This window comes from Lepidochelys kempii, chromosome 3, assembly GCF_965140265.1.
Source record: "Lepidochelys kempii isolate rLepKem1 chromosome 3, rLepKem1.hap2, whole genome shotgun sequence".
Taxonomy (NCBI): Eukaryota; Metazoa; Chordata; order Testudines; family Cheloniidae; genus Lepidochelys; species Lepidochelys kempii.
The window spans coordinates 172,606,747-172,620,739 of NC_133258.1; the positions used below are offsets into that span (position 1 = coordinate 172,606,747).

General features: G+C 40.7%; 1 protein-coding gene across 7 annotated transcripts in view; it reads left to right on the forward strand.

Moving 5' to 3' along the window:
- PLEKHH2 (pleckstrin homology, MyTH4 and FERM domain containing H2) overlaps positions 1 to 13,993 on the forward strand; it is a 119,369-nt gene that overhangs the window by 76,457 nt on the left and 28,919 nt on the right. For 6 of the 7 annotated variants that reach the window (XM_073339076.1, XM_073339078.1, XM_073339080.1 and 3 more), the window contains 5 exons: positions 2,044 to 2,156; positions 6,050 to 6,229; positions 9,261 to 9,358; positions 9,800 to 9,977; positions 13,549 to 13,704. In XM_073339076.1, coding sequence (XP_073195177.1) covers positions 2,044 to 2,156; positions 6,050 to 6,229; positions 9,261 to 9,358; positions 9,800 to 9,977; positions 13,549 to 13,704 — 725 coding nt within the window. The remainder of the gene's footprint in view (positions 1 to 2,043; positions 2,157 to 6,049; positions 6,230 to 9,260; positions 9,359 to 9,799; positions 9,978 to 13,548; positions 13,705 to 13,993) is intronic. The other variant, XM_073339077.1, reaches the window with a different exon arrangement.

Below are 13,993 nucleotides of genomic sequence, written 5' to 3' on the forward strand. Positions count from 1 at the left end.
AGCTGAAGCTTTATGATATGTGTCTGTCTGCCCAAATTCAGAATTACATCTTGTTCCTTATGGCCAAAACATAGTTTCTATTTCCAAATACAACAGAGTTTTTAATTTATTTAAATATCTCTAGCTCAGCTGTAGACACTCAGTCTCTAAAGCAGTGGTGGGCAACCTGCGGGCCACATGTGTCCTGTCAGGGTAATCCACTGGTGGGCCACGAGACAGTTTGTTTACATTGACTGCAGGTACGGTGGCCCATAGCTCCCAGTTGCTGTGGTTCACCGTTCCTGGCCAATGGGAGCTGTGGAAAGTGATGCGGGCTGGCTGTCGCTTCCTGCGGCTCCCATTGGCTGGGAACAGTGAACCAACTGCAGCCACTAGGAGCTGTGGGCGGCCGTGCCTTCGGATGGTCCGTGTAAACAATCTGTCTCGCAGCCCGCCAGCGGATTACCAACCGGTCACGTGTGGCCCATGGGCCACAGGTTGCCCACCGCTGCTCTAAAGTCTGTGGAAGAATGTTCTTAGCTGGGGCATCTGCTGTTACAAATGCTGAGACTGATCTGCGGACCTTATCCTTGTGAGTAGTTCCATTTAAATCAATGGGACTATATATGGGAATAAGGATTAGTTCATGTGAATTAGCGTTTTCAGGATCAGGCCCTAAACTTGCTGATATTAGACAACACGAGCGAGAATGTATGTTGAGTGTCTACACTTAACTAGTTAAAGCCTAAAAAAATAGCTTTTAGCAGAGTCTTATAAAGCAAAAGGAGAATGTGTGTGCTGCCCTTAAGGCAATCAACAAGGAAAGTGGCGATGTTCTGAGTCCTCTACAATATATCAGCACTGTTCTCTTGTCCATAGTATGTCACAGTAGCATAGCTTGCTATACTTTTTCATTTATTTAGTCCCTAGCATCTCCTAAGTGTAAGTCACTTCCCACACATAAGGTAAGAAGATGCTTGAGTTCTTGTGCCCGACTAGTCCAGGCAAGTTAAATCACACTAGTGGCTACATTCTGGTGTTCAGAACTAATCTGGCAGTTGGTCTTGTTGAGCCTCTTGGGCCAGAAATAATCACACTAGTGGCTACATTCTGGTGTTCAGAACTAATCTGGCAGTTGGTCTTGTTGAGCCTCTTGGGCCAGAAATGTGACTTCTGAAACTCTTCTAAGCAGATCCTTATGGTATCGACTTTTCTAAAATAAAATAACTTTATGTAGGAACTTATCATTGGTGTATGAACCTTGGAAACAATGAGCCAAGTGAACAGGAGTTGTACCAGACTTGCCTACCTTGAATGTACTGTTTTGATTAGACACACACAATGGAGCATACCACTTCAAACAGTGATCTCAAACTAATCAGATTTGAGGTAGTTCAATACTTGAATGGGAGATTTCTAGGGAAAAAACTCAAGCTCTGTAAGAAATATTTTGATGCATTGAATGGTGATATCATTCCCATACCTGTCAGAATTTGAAAGCCATAAACATGGCTACGTGGGAAAATACATAGGGAAGACCCTTTCAACTCAACTGTGATACATTGTACTAGGTGTTTGGAGGGTCAGAATGGAAACCAAATACATATTTTGCTTAAAAAGTAGTGATTGATATTCAGTCATAAAGACAGATGAGTTTGTTTTTCTGCTGAATCGCTATCTAGCAAGGTGTTAGGGAGTACTGTGCTAGGGAAGCAATGTTTTTCCAGGTGAGATGCAACACCTAGGTCTGATGATACCTGCAGTTATTAAAAATACCAGGACTCCCCCCCCCCCCAAGATCTTTTACAACATGGGTAATTGGATTCTGCCTACTTCAGTTGCCCTGAAACTTCAAACAAATGAGAGACTCTTATTTTACTATTAAAAGTGTTCCTATGCATTTTTAGGAGTTGGCTGCACTTTATTGGTGGCCAAAATGATTCCCATATGTAAAGTCAGTTATTAAGAGTTTATAAGCTATGTTCCTTTTGGATGAAAGACATTATGTAAAGTCATTATCTTAAATGATTACTTGCAAGCAATGACCATGTATTATCTGTTCAGCCTCTCAAATTTGGAGACACCCTACTCTTTGTCACAGCAAAGAAGGAATTGCTTCCCCTCTTACAACACTGCCATCAGAGGCCCTACAAACTGAAGCAATTAAATTATTTAAGGTAAAATCCTGGGAAATGTTTGTGTTTTTTTTCTGTGTGAGAGTGATATTTTTTCGCTCACTAAAGGTGTTCTGTTAACAGGCCTGTGTATGAGTGTGACTCACCAGCTAGCACATCCCCTTGTGGCTCTGTGTGGTGTAGGAGGCTCTCCTCCACTGACACCTGTGATGTTCAGATTCTTGAAACTTGGCCCTCCAGCCGGGTCACAATAATGCCACCTCTACGGTTGCAAACTCTTCAGGACTGTTCTGGAGTCTCCTGGAGACTTTAGAGATTAATCTTTAATTAAAGATTATGTCATGTGATGAAACTTCCAAAAATACATCCAACCAAAATTGGCAACCCTAGCCACCCCTTCTGGGGTGAGCCAAGAATCCAACAAAGAGTAGTCCATTGACCTCTTATTCAGTCCAACTCCAGAATCAGTAGTTCTTATCTCAGGTATCAGGGGGTTTCAACAGTCCTTACCCCTTGCCAGGGGGGTTTTACTCCATCTTCCTCATTGGGCCAGTAGGGGAACCTAAGCCCTCCCACTTCACTGGGTTCCAGTCCAGGGACCCTTTAATAAGCAGGCAAGGCCTGCCTACACAGTCCCCTTGCTCTCTCGCTGGACTAGTTCTTACCTTGCCCTCTTGGGGCTTTCCCACAGACATTTCCCAGGCTCACAGTGTATAAGCAGCTCTCTCTTTAAGCTTCTTCCACAGTCTTATGGCAGAGCTTCTTAGCACTTTCTGCCACCGAGCTGGTTCTGCTGCAGAAGAGCTTTCTCTACTCTTCTGGCAGACAGCCCCTGCTCCCTACAGGCTCTTTCACCAGCATGGAGAATCCTGGATAGACTTACTTGTCTAGCTTTCCCTCACCACTGCTTTGGGCTGCCTGATGCAGGTTTACCTACCTTCCTTCAGGGAGGCGCTGTTTGCCAGCAGTCCAACTCAACAGCCTCACTCCAGCCAAGCTTCTCTCGCTGAGTAATAGCCAACAATCTGCTCTACTTCTTGGTCAGCCCCCCAGCTGAGCTGGGTTCAGCCCTTTTAACTCTTCCCTCCAGGATTGACACCTACTGCAGGTGTAGCAGGATGAAGTTTATTGAGCCCACAGACTCTCATTAACCCCTTCTGGCCCACTGTGAGGTTGGTACACCCATCACAGCCTGGAAAGAAAAGGTATGTCTTTATCTTCAGAACAGATAAGGCATGGACAGTGCTAGCTGAAGCCTCTCCACACTGTCCCACCCCCTAATCTGAAGAGATCATCTCTAGAGTTGAGAGAGCAGTTCAGTCTCCAGCCCTTTCTGGCCTTTCTGCTGAGATTATCAGTAAAATTGCCAGTTAGCGCCCAGGAGGATAGTGGATTTTTGGACTGAGACTAAGATAATCAAATTCGTGGGCTACAAAACATCCATCAGATAGAGAGCTGGTTGAAATTTTCTGAAATTTGGTGTTTCAAGTAAATTTTAAGCAAACAACAACTACAAAAAGTAAATTAAATTGTTGTGGCTTTTTTCATGTTTTTCAACCAGCTCTAGAGATGGAAGACATTTTACAAAATTCTGATGGGGAAAAAAATGCAAAAAAACAAATAAACCCCAAACCATCATTTTTGCACATTTTTGTTTTAATTTTTGAACTAACTCTAATCATATGGTAACAATTGTCATTCATTTTGGACCTTGGCTGAATTCAAAGTGCTGATTTAGGAGGGAAAGTTTCTATTGTCCTTTTTCTTTTAAAAATAAAAAAAAATTATCAAGACTTTCATATACATATCTAAGCTTGACCTGTGTTTCACTTCTTGAGTTTAGTGAACAAATGAAAAGTACACGTGTTTTAATAATAATATATAATAAAATAAAATGTATGTGAAGACTACAGAGTAAGATTCTTCAAAATATTTAGACCTAAAAAAAGTATATCATATTATTAAGAATAGTACAAAGAGTACACAGCAACTGCCCTTCTGCAAAGATGCAGCTCTGACAAGAGAATTCAAGAGATAGGTCTTTATCCTGTTATGTGCAGGTAGACCCCAGTGTTTGCGCACAGGTGATTGATGAACAGAGTCCTTGGGTAAAAGCCCAGCCCCATTTAAGTCAATGACAAAACTCCCCTGGATTTCACTCCTCAAGTTGGATAGGTAAAAATGTGTTTTTCGCAGCTAAAGATTGCTACAGACTATATGCTAATGATTATTACAGAGAAAAAGTACTTTTCTGCCATTTCTTTGCACGCTGAGGGATATATTAAGAGTTAGAAAGCAAGTTCCGTGGATAAATGCTCTTTCTCCATGGACCTTATCCTAACATTATAAATTCTGCCAAGACCAAGTTCCTTCCAGTAAAAACTGTCTTGAGAAGTCATATGGGATAGTTTTTGGCTAGATGTAGAAAGGAATTGTATACATTCCATCTGTTCAGTCCCTGTCACTGGCATATCCAGCTTGTTTGTTTGAAATGTCAGGAGGATCTTAAAAAAAAATGTCCATTTTATTTTGTTCATCCCAACGGCACAAAAGTTTAAAAGGGAATGAACTTTCCTCAGCACAAATAAACACATTTATTTGAAAAATGACATTCTGAATTACATTTGGCAAATCTGAACATCTATCACAGGAAGTAGTTATTTTGCTAGAAAGGGATGACTTATGTGATGCTGTCATTATAAAGAACTTAGTGTTGGAGATTCTAAATTAATTCCCAACTTGATTTAGAACTAATGTATCAATCAAAAGAAAGACATTTGGGTTCATTTTCAGTTATTCTCCAGCTAATCAAAATTAGTCAAATATATCTATGGATCTCTAGATAGAAGGAATCTAATCTGTTGATAGTTTTTCCCTTCTGTCTTGGTCATTAAAATAATTCCTTCAAGATTAATGTTTAAAATTTGTAAGTGGATTTAGTGATCATGTAACCAAGGGACTAATTGTGTAGACCAACTGGAACCCACCTTTCTGGGGCAGGTGTTATGCAAACTTTCTAGGACAGCATTGCCACTGCTTTATGGAAGCTCCTAGCTATTCCAGCAGTGGAGTTTGCTTGAGCAGAGACTACCAGTAGTACGAAATATTATGCTTCTTTTGTGATGTGAACAAGTGGAGACAGAATGAGACCATCAAACTCTGGGACTTGAGCCCAGATTTTAATTTAGGACTCCTGAGCTAAAGAACTATTGCACTGACCCATTGTGCCACCTAATAGCTCTCCTCTTTATTTCCTCTCCCCTTCCCACATTGACAGCTTTCCCAATGTAGAAATAATACAACTCAAGAAACAAAAAATCCTAATGTTCTGGTCAATTAGTAGTTTGTTGCATGAGGCCTTTAAAGTTTGTTGCTCTTGGTTCAGCAGCCTTGCCATGGCATGCAACGCCGCAACTGCTCACAGGAAGAAACCAGCCATGATTGTGTTGTGCCCATGTTTTGTTTTTATACTGACTGCCTTTACAGTAGTAGAAGATTGATTCTGTGGTTTCCCTTTTGCGTTTCAAAGTCCTGAACAATGTTCATAGGTCCTGGCTGTATTCAGAACCTTCTGAAAACTTGCCTGACATCACCTCATCGTGTCTCAGTAGGTGATGGTGTTTTTGCTGTCATAGCTCCTAGTGAGTAGAATTCACATCCTGCAGATATCTGCCTCATTTTATCCCTCCCCAATTTTAAAAAAGCATTTGAAAATAGACTGTTCAGAGGTATTCTTATCTTAAATCTGGCCATGTAGAGAACCCCACTTCTTTCCTTACATTTTTCCAGTGATAGCATCTTATTTGTTTTTTAAATTTTAATTAATTTAATGCGTGATGCTTTAAATATTATTGCACTTTTGTTATGAAGCACCTCTGTGAGGGGGTTAGGTGGAGGTTGATATATAAACTTACATATTATTATTTTATATCCAGACCTGCCAGTTGTTTATAAATGCTGCAGTTGACTCTCCTGCCATTGATTACCATGTATCTTTGGCACAGAGTGCTTTGCAGATCTGCCTCACACATCCCGAGCTTCAAAATGAGATCTGCTGCCAGCTCATTAAGCAGACAAGACGACGACATCCACAGAACCAGGCAGGACCAATACAGGTATGAATAACTTCTGTTAATGGAATGTCCTTCACATGAGCAATGAAGAGCTTTGACAGACCATTGAGTACAGGAAAGAACTCTGCATGCTTAAGTAAAGTTTACATCTTTGTGATATGCTTTATTGTAAATCAGAAAAATAAGGGTAAAGAACATCCCCATCTCTTTTAAGGGCTGAACACAAATACAAGTGGGTTTACTTGAGCTAAAGTCTAAAGTAAGGTGTAACACAGAGACCCCTATGGTTCTCCTATCAGCTGCTGCATGCTTCCTTGAGAGCCTGTCTTTCTTCCTGAGTTAATTCTAGATTCAGCCCCTAACTCACACAGCACATTTGTCTTGAGAATGTGCTTGAGGAGGGGCAATTAATTCCCTACATTTGGCCATGCACTTCAATATGCCTGTTTTCAAGACAAGTATCCTTTTTCCACTGCCTGACCTTACAACCTCCCACACGATCTTGTACACATACTGTACAAATAATGTATATGTAGAACCTAATTGTGGTTCTTCACTCTGCTTTATTAGGAGAACTTCATTGTTCTTCAAATTAGTAAGTAGGAAAAAAATTAAACTGAAGGGGGAAAAGGGATTATAGTCTAAGTGATATATACAGATATGGATTAGTAGTGCATGTGAGTAGCAGTACACAGAGAGCTAGGAAAGACACAGGAGAATTTAATGAGGAAAAAGTTCATTAATACATTGACTTCATGTGTTTTTATTCATTACCCTGAGTTTATATTTGGAAAATTGTTAAGTTGACACATACTGCAGTTGATGGTTTTAATTTAACCTTTTTCTTTTTTGACACTCTTGTACCATTCATTGATAGGGCCTTTCTTTATGGATGAAAAAAGTGTTGTTATAATCTTCCATAATGGTTTTAAAAGTACATTAAAGTGCTTTAATAAAATAAAAATAATGGGATGAGAGAATGTTTTGAGGTCCCAGATCATTATGGGAACGTATGTTTTTTTCTCTCAAACACTTTCATGTCACTATCTGTCCCAAATAAAAGTTTGATCCATCTCCCATTGAAGTCCATTAATTTTTCCATTAACTTAATGCCCTAAATGGGCTTTGAGAAAGAAACTCTGCAAATGCTTAGAGGGATAAAATAATAACATTCCCACCTAACCTGCAGACAAGGTGTGAAGCTGCCACATAGGTCATCCTCAGCATCTGTCCTGGGCCAGAGGAGTGTGGGTAGGAGGATAGCATCAACAAATGAAATCTGGGGGAAAAATGTATTATAGGTAGATCTATAGTTGAGGTTTCCTGATATTTTCCATTATAAGTCCCTGTTTTCAGTTGCTTATAACTTGGCCATCTTTAACCACTTGGGCTGAAATTTTCCACATGAGGGTGTTTGCCTCAGGCTGATTTATTGTGGGAAATATTCAGTAAAAATGTTCAGCAGTTTCTCAGAATGAGGCCAAGGAAAAATATGTTTTACCCAAGTTAAAAAATGCTTGCAATGCTTTGTTGAGATGCTCTAATGCCTGCACGCTTTGGAGCAGGGACTTGAAATTTATTTGGTTGCCTTGGTGTTGGGTCTGTGCCTTTTCCCCCAAATCTGGTTAAAATACAAGACTCTAAAATTTTGTTTGCACATGCTCAGTAGAGACTTATTAGAGTTTGGCAGCTAAATTCTCTGAATATTCCATGCATGTGGGCATGCAGGAGCTGAACATCACTTGCATTTGCTCCTTCCACCACCATGGGTAGCTGTGTTGCCATGCACAGGACCTGAGAGCAGGGAGGCCATCTTCCTTTCACTCTCAGTGCAATTGTAATTTGGCCCCCTTGAGTGTATGCATATATATAGTCTTTAATTACATGGTCACAAACTATTTTTTCCACAGTACTCAAGCCTTATTCAGTGCACAGTATGACTAGTGATCTGGGAATGGATCAGGATGTGTCATGAATGAGACTGTGGTCTGTAGGATCCCTGCTTTATTTGTTGCAGATGTTGGAGGTTGCGTAGGGAGGGAGGGAGGGGACAGCAGCAAGAGATGGAATGGGTTTGTGGTTTAGGGAATTGAATGCCACCTTAAATGGATTTAATTCCTATTTGATGCAGGACAAGTTATTTAAACCAATTTTTTCATTAACTATGTAGTTCTTCATTTCTGGGTGCCCCACTTGAGATACCTCTGGGCTGCAGAAGTGAAGGCACTCATAACTGCCCCTGGAATCCATGAAAGCTGAACAAATAAAATGCTACATTCTCTGGAAAAAAAAAGTCAGGTTATAGACACTTCAAAGTGGGCACCAAAATTATTTTACACTTCATTGACATTAATGTCTCTGTGCATTAGTTCCCCATATGTAAAATAGGGATAATAATATCACTTACCTCACAAGTGTGTTGTGAAAATAAATTCATTAATATTTGTAAATCAGTGGTGAAGTGGTGAGCCCCTTAAAAAAAGCCCATGAGGAAATTAATAATTCTGTATTCAGAGTAGGTTTGAATAGTATGCAATAAATAAGTCTTGGGTCTACACATTGAACAATGATAAAAAAAAGTCAAATAGCTGCTCATTCAGTGAGCATTATTCATCCTGTGCACTGAATGAGGCAGGGGTCCTGTGGGGGGAAAAGGGATGTAATTATGTAATTAAAGACTATGTATAATGCATACTCACAGGGGAGCCAAATTAAGGTGGCACAGGCAACCTTGATTCAGGTATTTCCCAACATTTTAGTGATTGACTTTGCAACTTAGTTTTCTTTTAATGCAGTTTTTTGTATGGAATTTTATATAAACTGAACCAAAAAAAGTTGCAGGGAGGGGCAGACATGGAAATAGAGATAAAGACATCTTGGGCTTCCCATGAGGTGGTATCCCAATTCATTTAAGTTTTTTACCTGTAGTTTTGAGCTTTTCCTTCCAATATAAAATTGTCTGTCATTTTATCTGGCATTTTGCACAATGAACTGCACTGTTGATCAGTCACCACAGCAGGAAGTTATTCTACTTTGTAAGATGCCCAAAACAATGTTTTTTTCTTTTTTCCAGGGTTTGCAGCTGTTAGCTCTCTGTGTTGGACTATTCCTTCCTCAGCACCCATTCCTTTGGCTCCTCAAAGTTCACTTAAAGAAGAATGCCGATTCCAGGTGTGCCTACGTATTGCTAGCTGTACAAGTCCTACTCATGGAACTTCTAGGATACATTTTAAAATCAACATTGACATATTTGTGGACAAATGCTACAAAAGTATAATTTGTACACATAACTTGTGTGCATCACTTGGAAAATTTATCATTTGTTTTGAAAATTGCACTACAGTATTCTGAACACATGATGTAAAAGCATGAAAAGCGCAAAATATAGCTGTTACCCAAAACATTCTGAGGCAAATTCATTTCTGACAAAACTGTTAGTTTCAGTGGATTAACACCTTTTATATTCTCACCTTTGATGGAAAAATCTGTTGGAAACATTGCAAGGAAACCTCAGAGTTCTCCTTCCATTTGGATGTTTCAGAGGGTTTACTCACAGCTTAGCACATAGTGGATCAGTTCACGAGCCATGCCCTGTTTCTCTTTTTGTCACAGAACTGAATTTGGGAAATATGCAATTTACTGTCAGCGATGTGTTGAGAGAACCCAGCAGAATGGGGACCGAGAAGCAAGGCCATCAAGGATGGAAATCCTTTCAACCCTTCTAAGAAATCCCTACCACCACTCGTTGCCCTTCAGTATTCCAGTGCATTTCATGAATGGTATATACCAGGTACGGTTCATAAGCATGATATTTAACTTGCCCAATCTGATTTTATTTGCACCGTCGTAAAGTGGTTATGTATGATAGCCAAGATGAAGGAGGGAGAACTATGAGCATTAAAGTAAATACAGCTTGAATTTCTCCTTGCTGGTAGTTGGCAAGGGACTAGGCAAATTTGATCAGTGTTTCAGGAAAAGAAAAAGTTTTGAGCAAAACATCTTTAAAAAAAAATTAAAAACCCATTATTGCCGAAGTAGTATCCACTTGATTTTTCTTGTTTAACCAATCAACCACATGAATGGAGCAGTCTGGAGAAGAGAGCAGAGTGTTAGAGGTATTCCCTCCAACTGAGCACCTTGGAAGCTGGGTAGCTCGTGGAAGGTCATGGAGGCACATGTGTAACTCTGATCATTACAGGCAGAATATGCTCCATAGTCTCTTGGGGCCAATCAAGATCCCATTGAAGTCTGAGGGGACCTTTCTATTGACTTCATTCGGAACTGCATCAGCCCTTTGTGCCTAAATATGTTCCTAATGATTAGAGCTGGTCAGAATTTTCTGTCAATATATCTTTTCACAGAAAATAGCTTTTCAATTAAATCAAATAAATAAAGATCAATTTTCTTTAAAAAAATTTCTAGTTTTGGCAACTGAAAAACATCATGTCATGAATAACGCTTGTTCCCCAGTGGCCTTTCATGCTGTCCAGGCATAACACATGCAACAGAGTCCTCTGACCCTCCAGTCAGGCTCCCTCCAGTGTCTAGACCAGGGATGGGCATATTACAGCCTGCAGCCTGGATCCGGCCTGTCAGGACTTTGGATCGATCCTGCAGGATTGCCACCCCAGTGGCGCTGAGGGCACCCGTGCCACTCCCAGAAGCGGCTGGCACAATGTCCCTGCGGCCCCTGGGCGAGGGGAGACGGAGGGTTCGTGTGCTGCTCTCACCTACAGGCACTGCCCTTCGCAGCTCCCAGTGGCCAGGAACTGGGAACCGTGGCCAATGGGAGCTTCGGGGGAGGTTCCAACAAGCGAGGGCAACATGCAGAACCCTCATCCCTCCCCTCCCCCAGGGCTGCATGGACTTGGTGCCGGCCGCTTCCGGGAACGGCATGGGGCCAGGACAGGCAGTGAGCCTGCCTTAGCCCCGCTGTGCGCTGCTACCACCTCAGAGCCACTCAAGGTAAGTGGCACCGGGCCAGAGCCCACACCCCTCCTGCACCCTAGCCCCCTGCCACACCCCACATCCCTCCTGCACCCCAACCCCTGCCCTGAGCCCCCTCCCACACTCTGCACACCTGCCATGAGTGCCCTTGTACATCCCACACCCCTCCTCTGCCCCAACCCCCTGCTTTGAGCCCCCTCATACACCCCACCTTCACCCCAACCCCCTGCCCCAAGCCCCTTCCTACACACCGCACCCCCCCTACACCCCAACCCCCTGCCCCAGGCCCTACATTCATGGCCCTGCATGCAAGTTCCCCATCCAGATGTGGCCCTCAGGCCAAAAAGTTTGCCCACTCCTGGTCAAGACTCTTTTAGGGATATGGTGTCTTTAAAGGTTTCAGAGTAACAGCCGTGTTAGTCTCTAAGGTGCCACAAGTACTCCTTTTCTTTTTGCGAATACAGACTAACCAATTTATTTGAGCATAAGCTTTCATGAGCTACAGCATCTGATGTTGCATCCGATGAAGTGAGCTGTAGCTCACGAAAGCTTATGCTCAAATAAATTGGTTAGTCTCTAAGGTGCCACAAGTGTCTTTAAAGGCTTTCAAAATACCAGCAACGCATGGGACATTCCTTCAGTCACCAGATATCTGGCATCTTTGAGTTTTCTCTTAGTCCTGCCCCTTCTTCCAAGGCCCAGCTTTCCTTTCATCCTACCCTTCTTTCAGGACCTAAAGCCCTGACTGTTTCCTTCTCCTATAGCACATCTTTCTCTTCTAAACTCCCACCACCAATTACCATTTGCCTAGCCTCCTCCCCTCTTTTAAACTGCAGTATTTCCTATTAGCTCTCTCTTCCTGAACCACACCCTCCGTAGGTGACAGTCATCAATTTCATTAACCCTTTCAGCTGATCCTCATGTCTCAGTTATCATCAATCCCTTTTTAGCCACAGCCCAGGCTAACGCCTTCCCATCTCTGAAAGGCAGATGAGGCCCTTTACAGGGGCCATGTCACCCTGTGACATAGTAGAACTCCCCTTAACTTCAGTATAGGATCAGTATTTGATCTAGTATCCCTTCTGTGAATTATGGAATGTAAATAATTTTAAAATCATGTAGTTGTGCACTGAATATCATTTTTATTTCCTGGTATAAAGAAAAACTCTGCTTTCAAAACTTTTTTATAAAACTAAAAAAGTATTCAATATATATCCAACAAACAAATATATATATATATATTACACACACACACACACACTTGGATCTCCATTAAGTCATCACCTTAAAGTTTCAAAGATAAATGCTTGAGATCAAAAAGAATTTAACCATCCATGATGCTTATATATTAGTTTGAAGAGACATGCTCCTAAGAGATATGAAATAAAACCAATAAAGTCTTAAATGTCACTATAATTGGTTAGTTAGTTGGGCCCAGATCCTCATAGGTATTTAGGCTCCTAGCTTCCATTGTAATCAGTGGGACTCCATAAGCCAGTTTTTCTAAGACATTTTGTTACTAATAAAAACGGTGTGGTTTCTTTTGTGTGCAGAGCCTGGTAGATACCTCTGTCCTTAAGCACAAACATGAAGTTCAGGGAAGTGCCAGAGACAAGTATCTGAGTAGAGACAATTAGCCACCTGTTACTAAAATTCTTTAGTACCAAAGACAGAACAGGAAACTTGATAAATATTTACACCAGTAGACGTGGGAGGTAAAAGATACATCTTTGGACAATTTTCCACTATATTACTGCTCCTGAAATACACTTTATATTGTATTTCAGACATATAGTTTTAATCTAATCAAGCCTCCTGTTAAATTGTATGTCATGCAAGGTTGTTATCTATAATCTTACCTGCTGAGTCACCCTGTCATAATTTTTTGTTACAGTATTTCTAATATTTTTCCTCACAGAGGAACATATCAAGTTGCCTTTTTAAATCAAACATTTAGATTAATTCAAATCTATAGTTTAGTAACTAAAAAAAGCCTATAAAAGCATTTATCTAGAGATTAAGTTTGGGCTGGAAAACAAAAAAAGGAAAATAACATTAGTTTAATAACAGTCTGAGATGCTATTTATAATAGTCTTTGATTTGGTAAACAAAATGCAATGACTTGTAACAGGTAAGCAAAGTTTTTGACATAACATTTGCTCAGTAGGGCAGAATAAAGACCACCAAATGGTCTTATTTTTTCCCAGAATTTACAAATTTAAATCCTGACTAAATTTGTCTAATCCATAGTGGAATTTATCAAGCTGTAATGACAATAAGCTATCCAAGGAGGATGGAACAGGGCACTCTCTTTCCATGTATGTTCTAGAAAGTGTCTTGTCCTTCTTCAAAATCTTACATTTAATATTTTTGAGAGTTTTTGTAACTAAAGTGTTTTGTTTTCCTCTGTTCAGGTTGTTGGGTTTGATGCCTCCACCACGGTGGAAGAATTTCTGAACACCCTTAACCAGGACACAGGAATGAGAAAACCAGTCCAGTCAGGATTTGCATTATTTACTGATGATCCTTCTGGCAAGGATATAGAGCACTGTCTTCAAGGAAACATCAAGGTAAACAAAACTCTTTAATGAGCTGCACATATTAAACAACAAAAATATCTTAATTTTACAGAGGCCTTTTCAAACAAACAATTTAAGGGAAAATTATTTCCTCATTAAATGCTTTTTGCTTTTCCTCATTTGACATACATCAAAGGAAAGATGAAAACAAACTAATTTTTCACTCTGAAATTCATTCAGTGGAATACATTTAAAAGCATTGCCGGGCAGACTAGAATGGCTCAGGGAATTGATGATGGGATAAGGAACTTTTCACCTCTAGGACACCAATTTACATGAG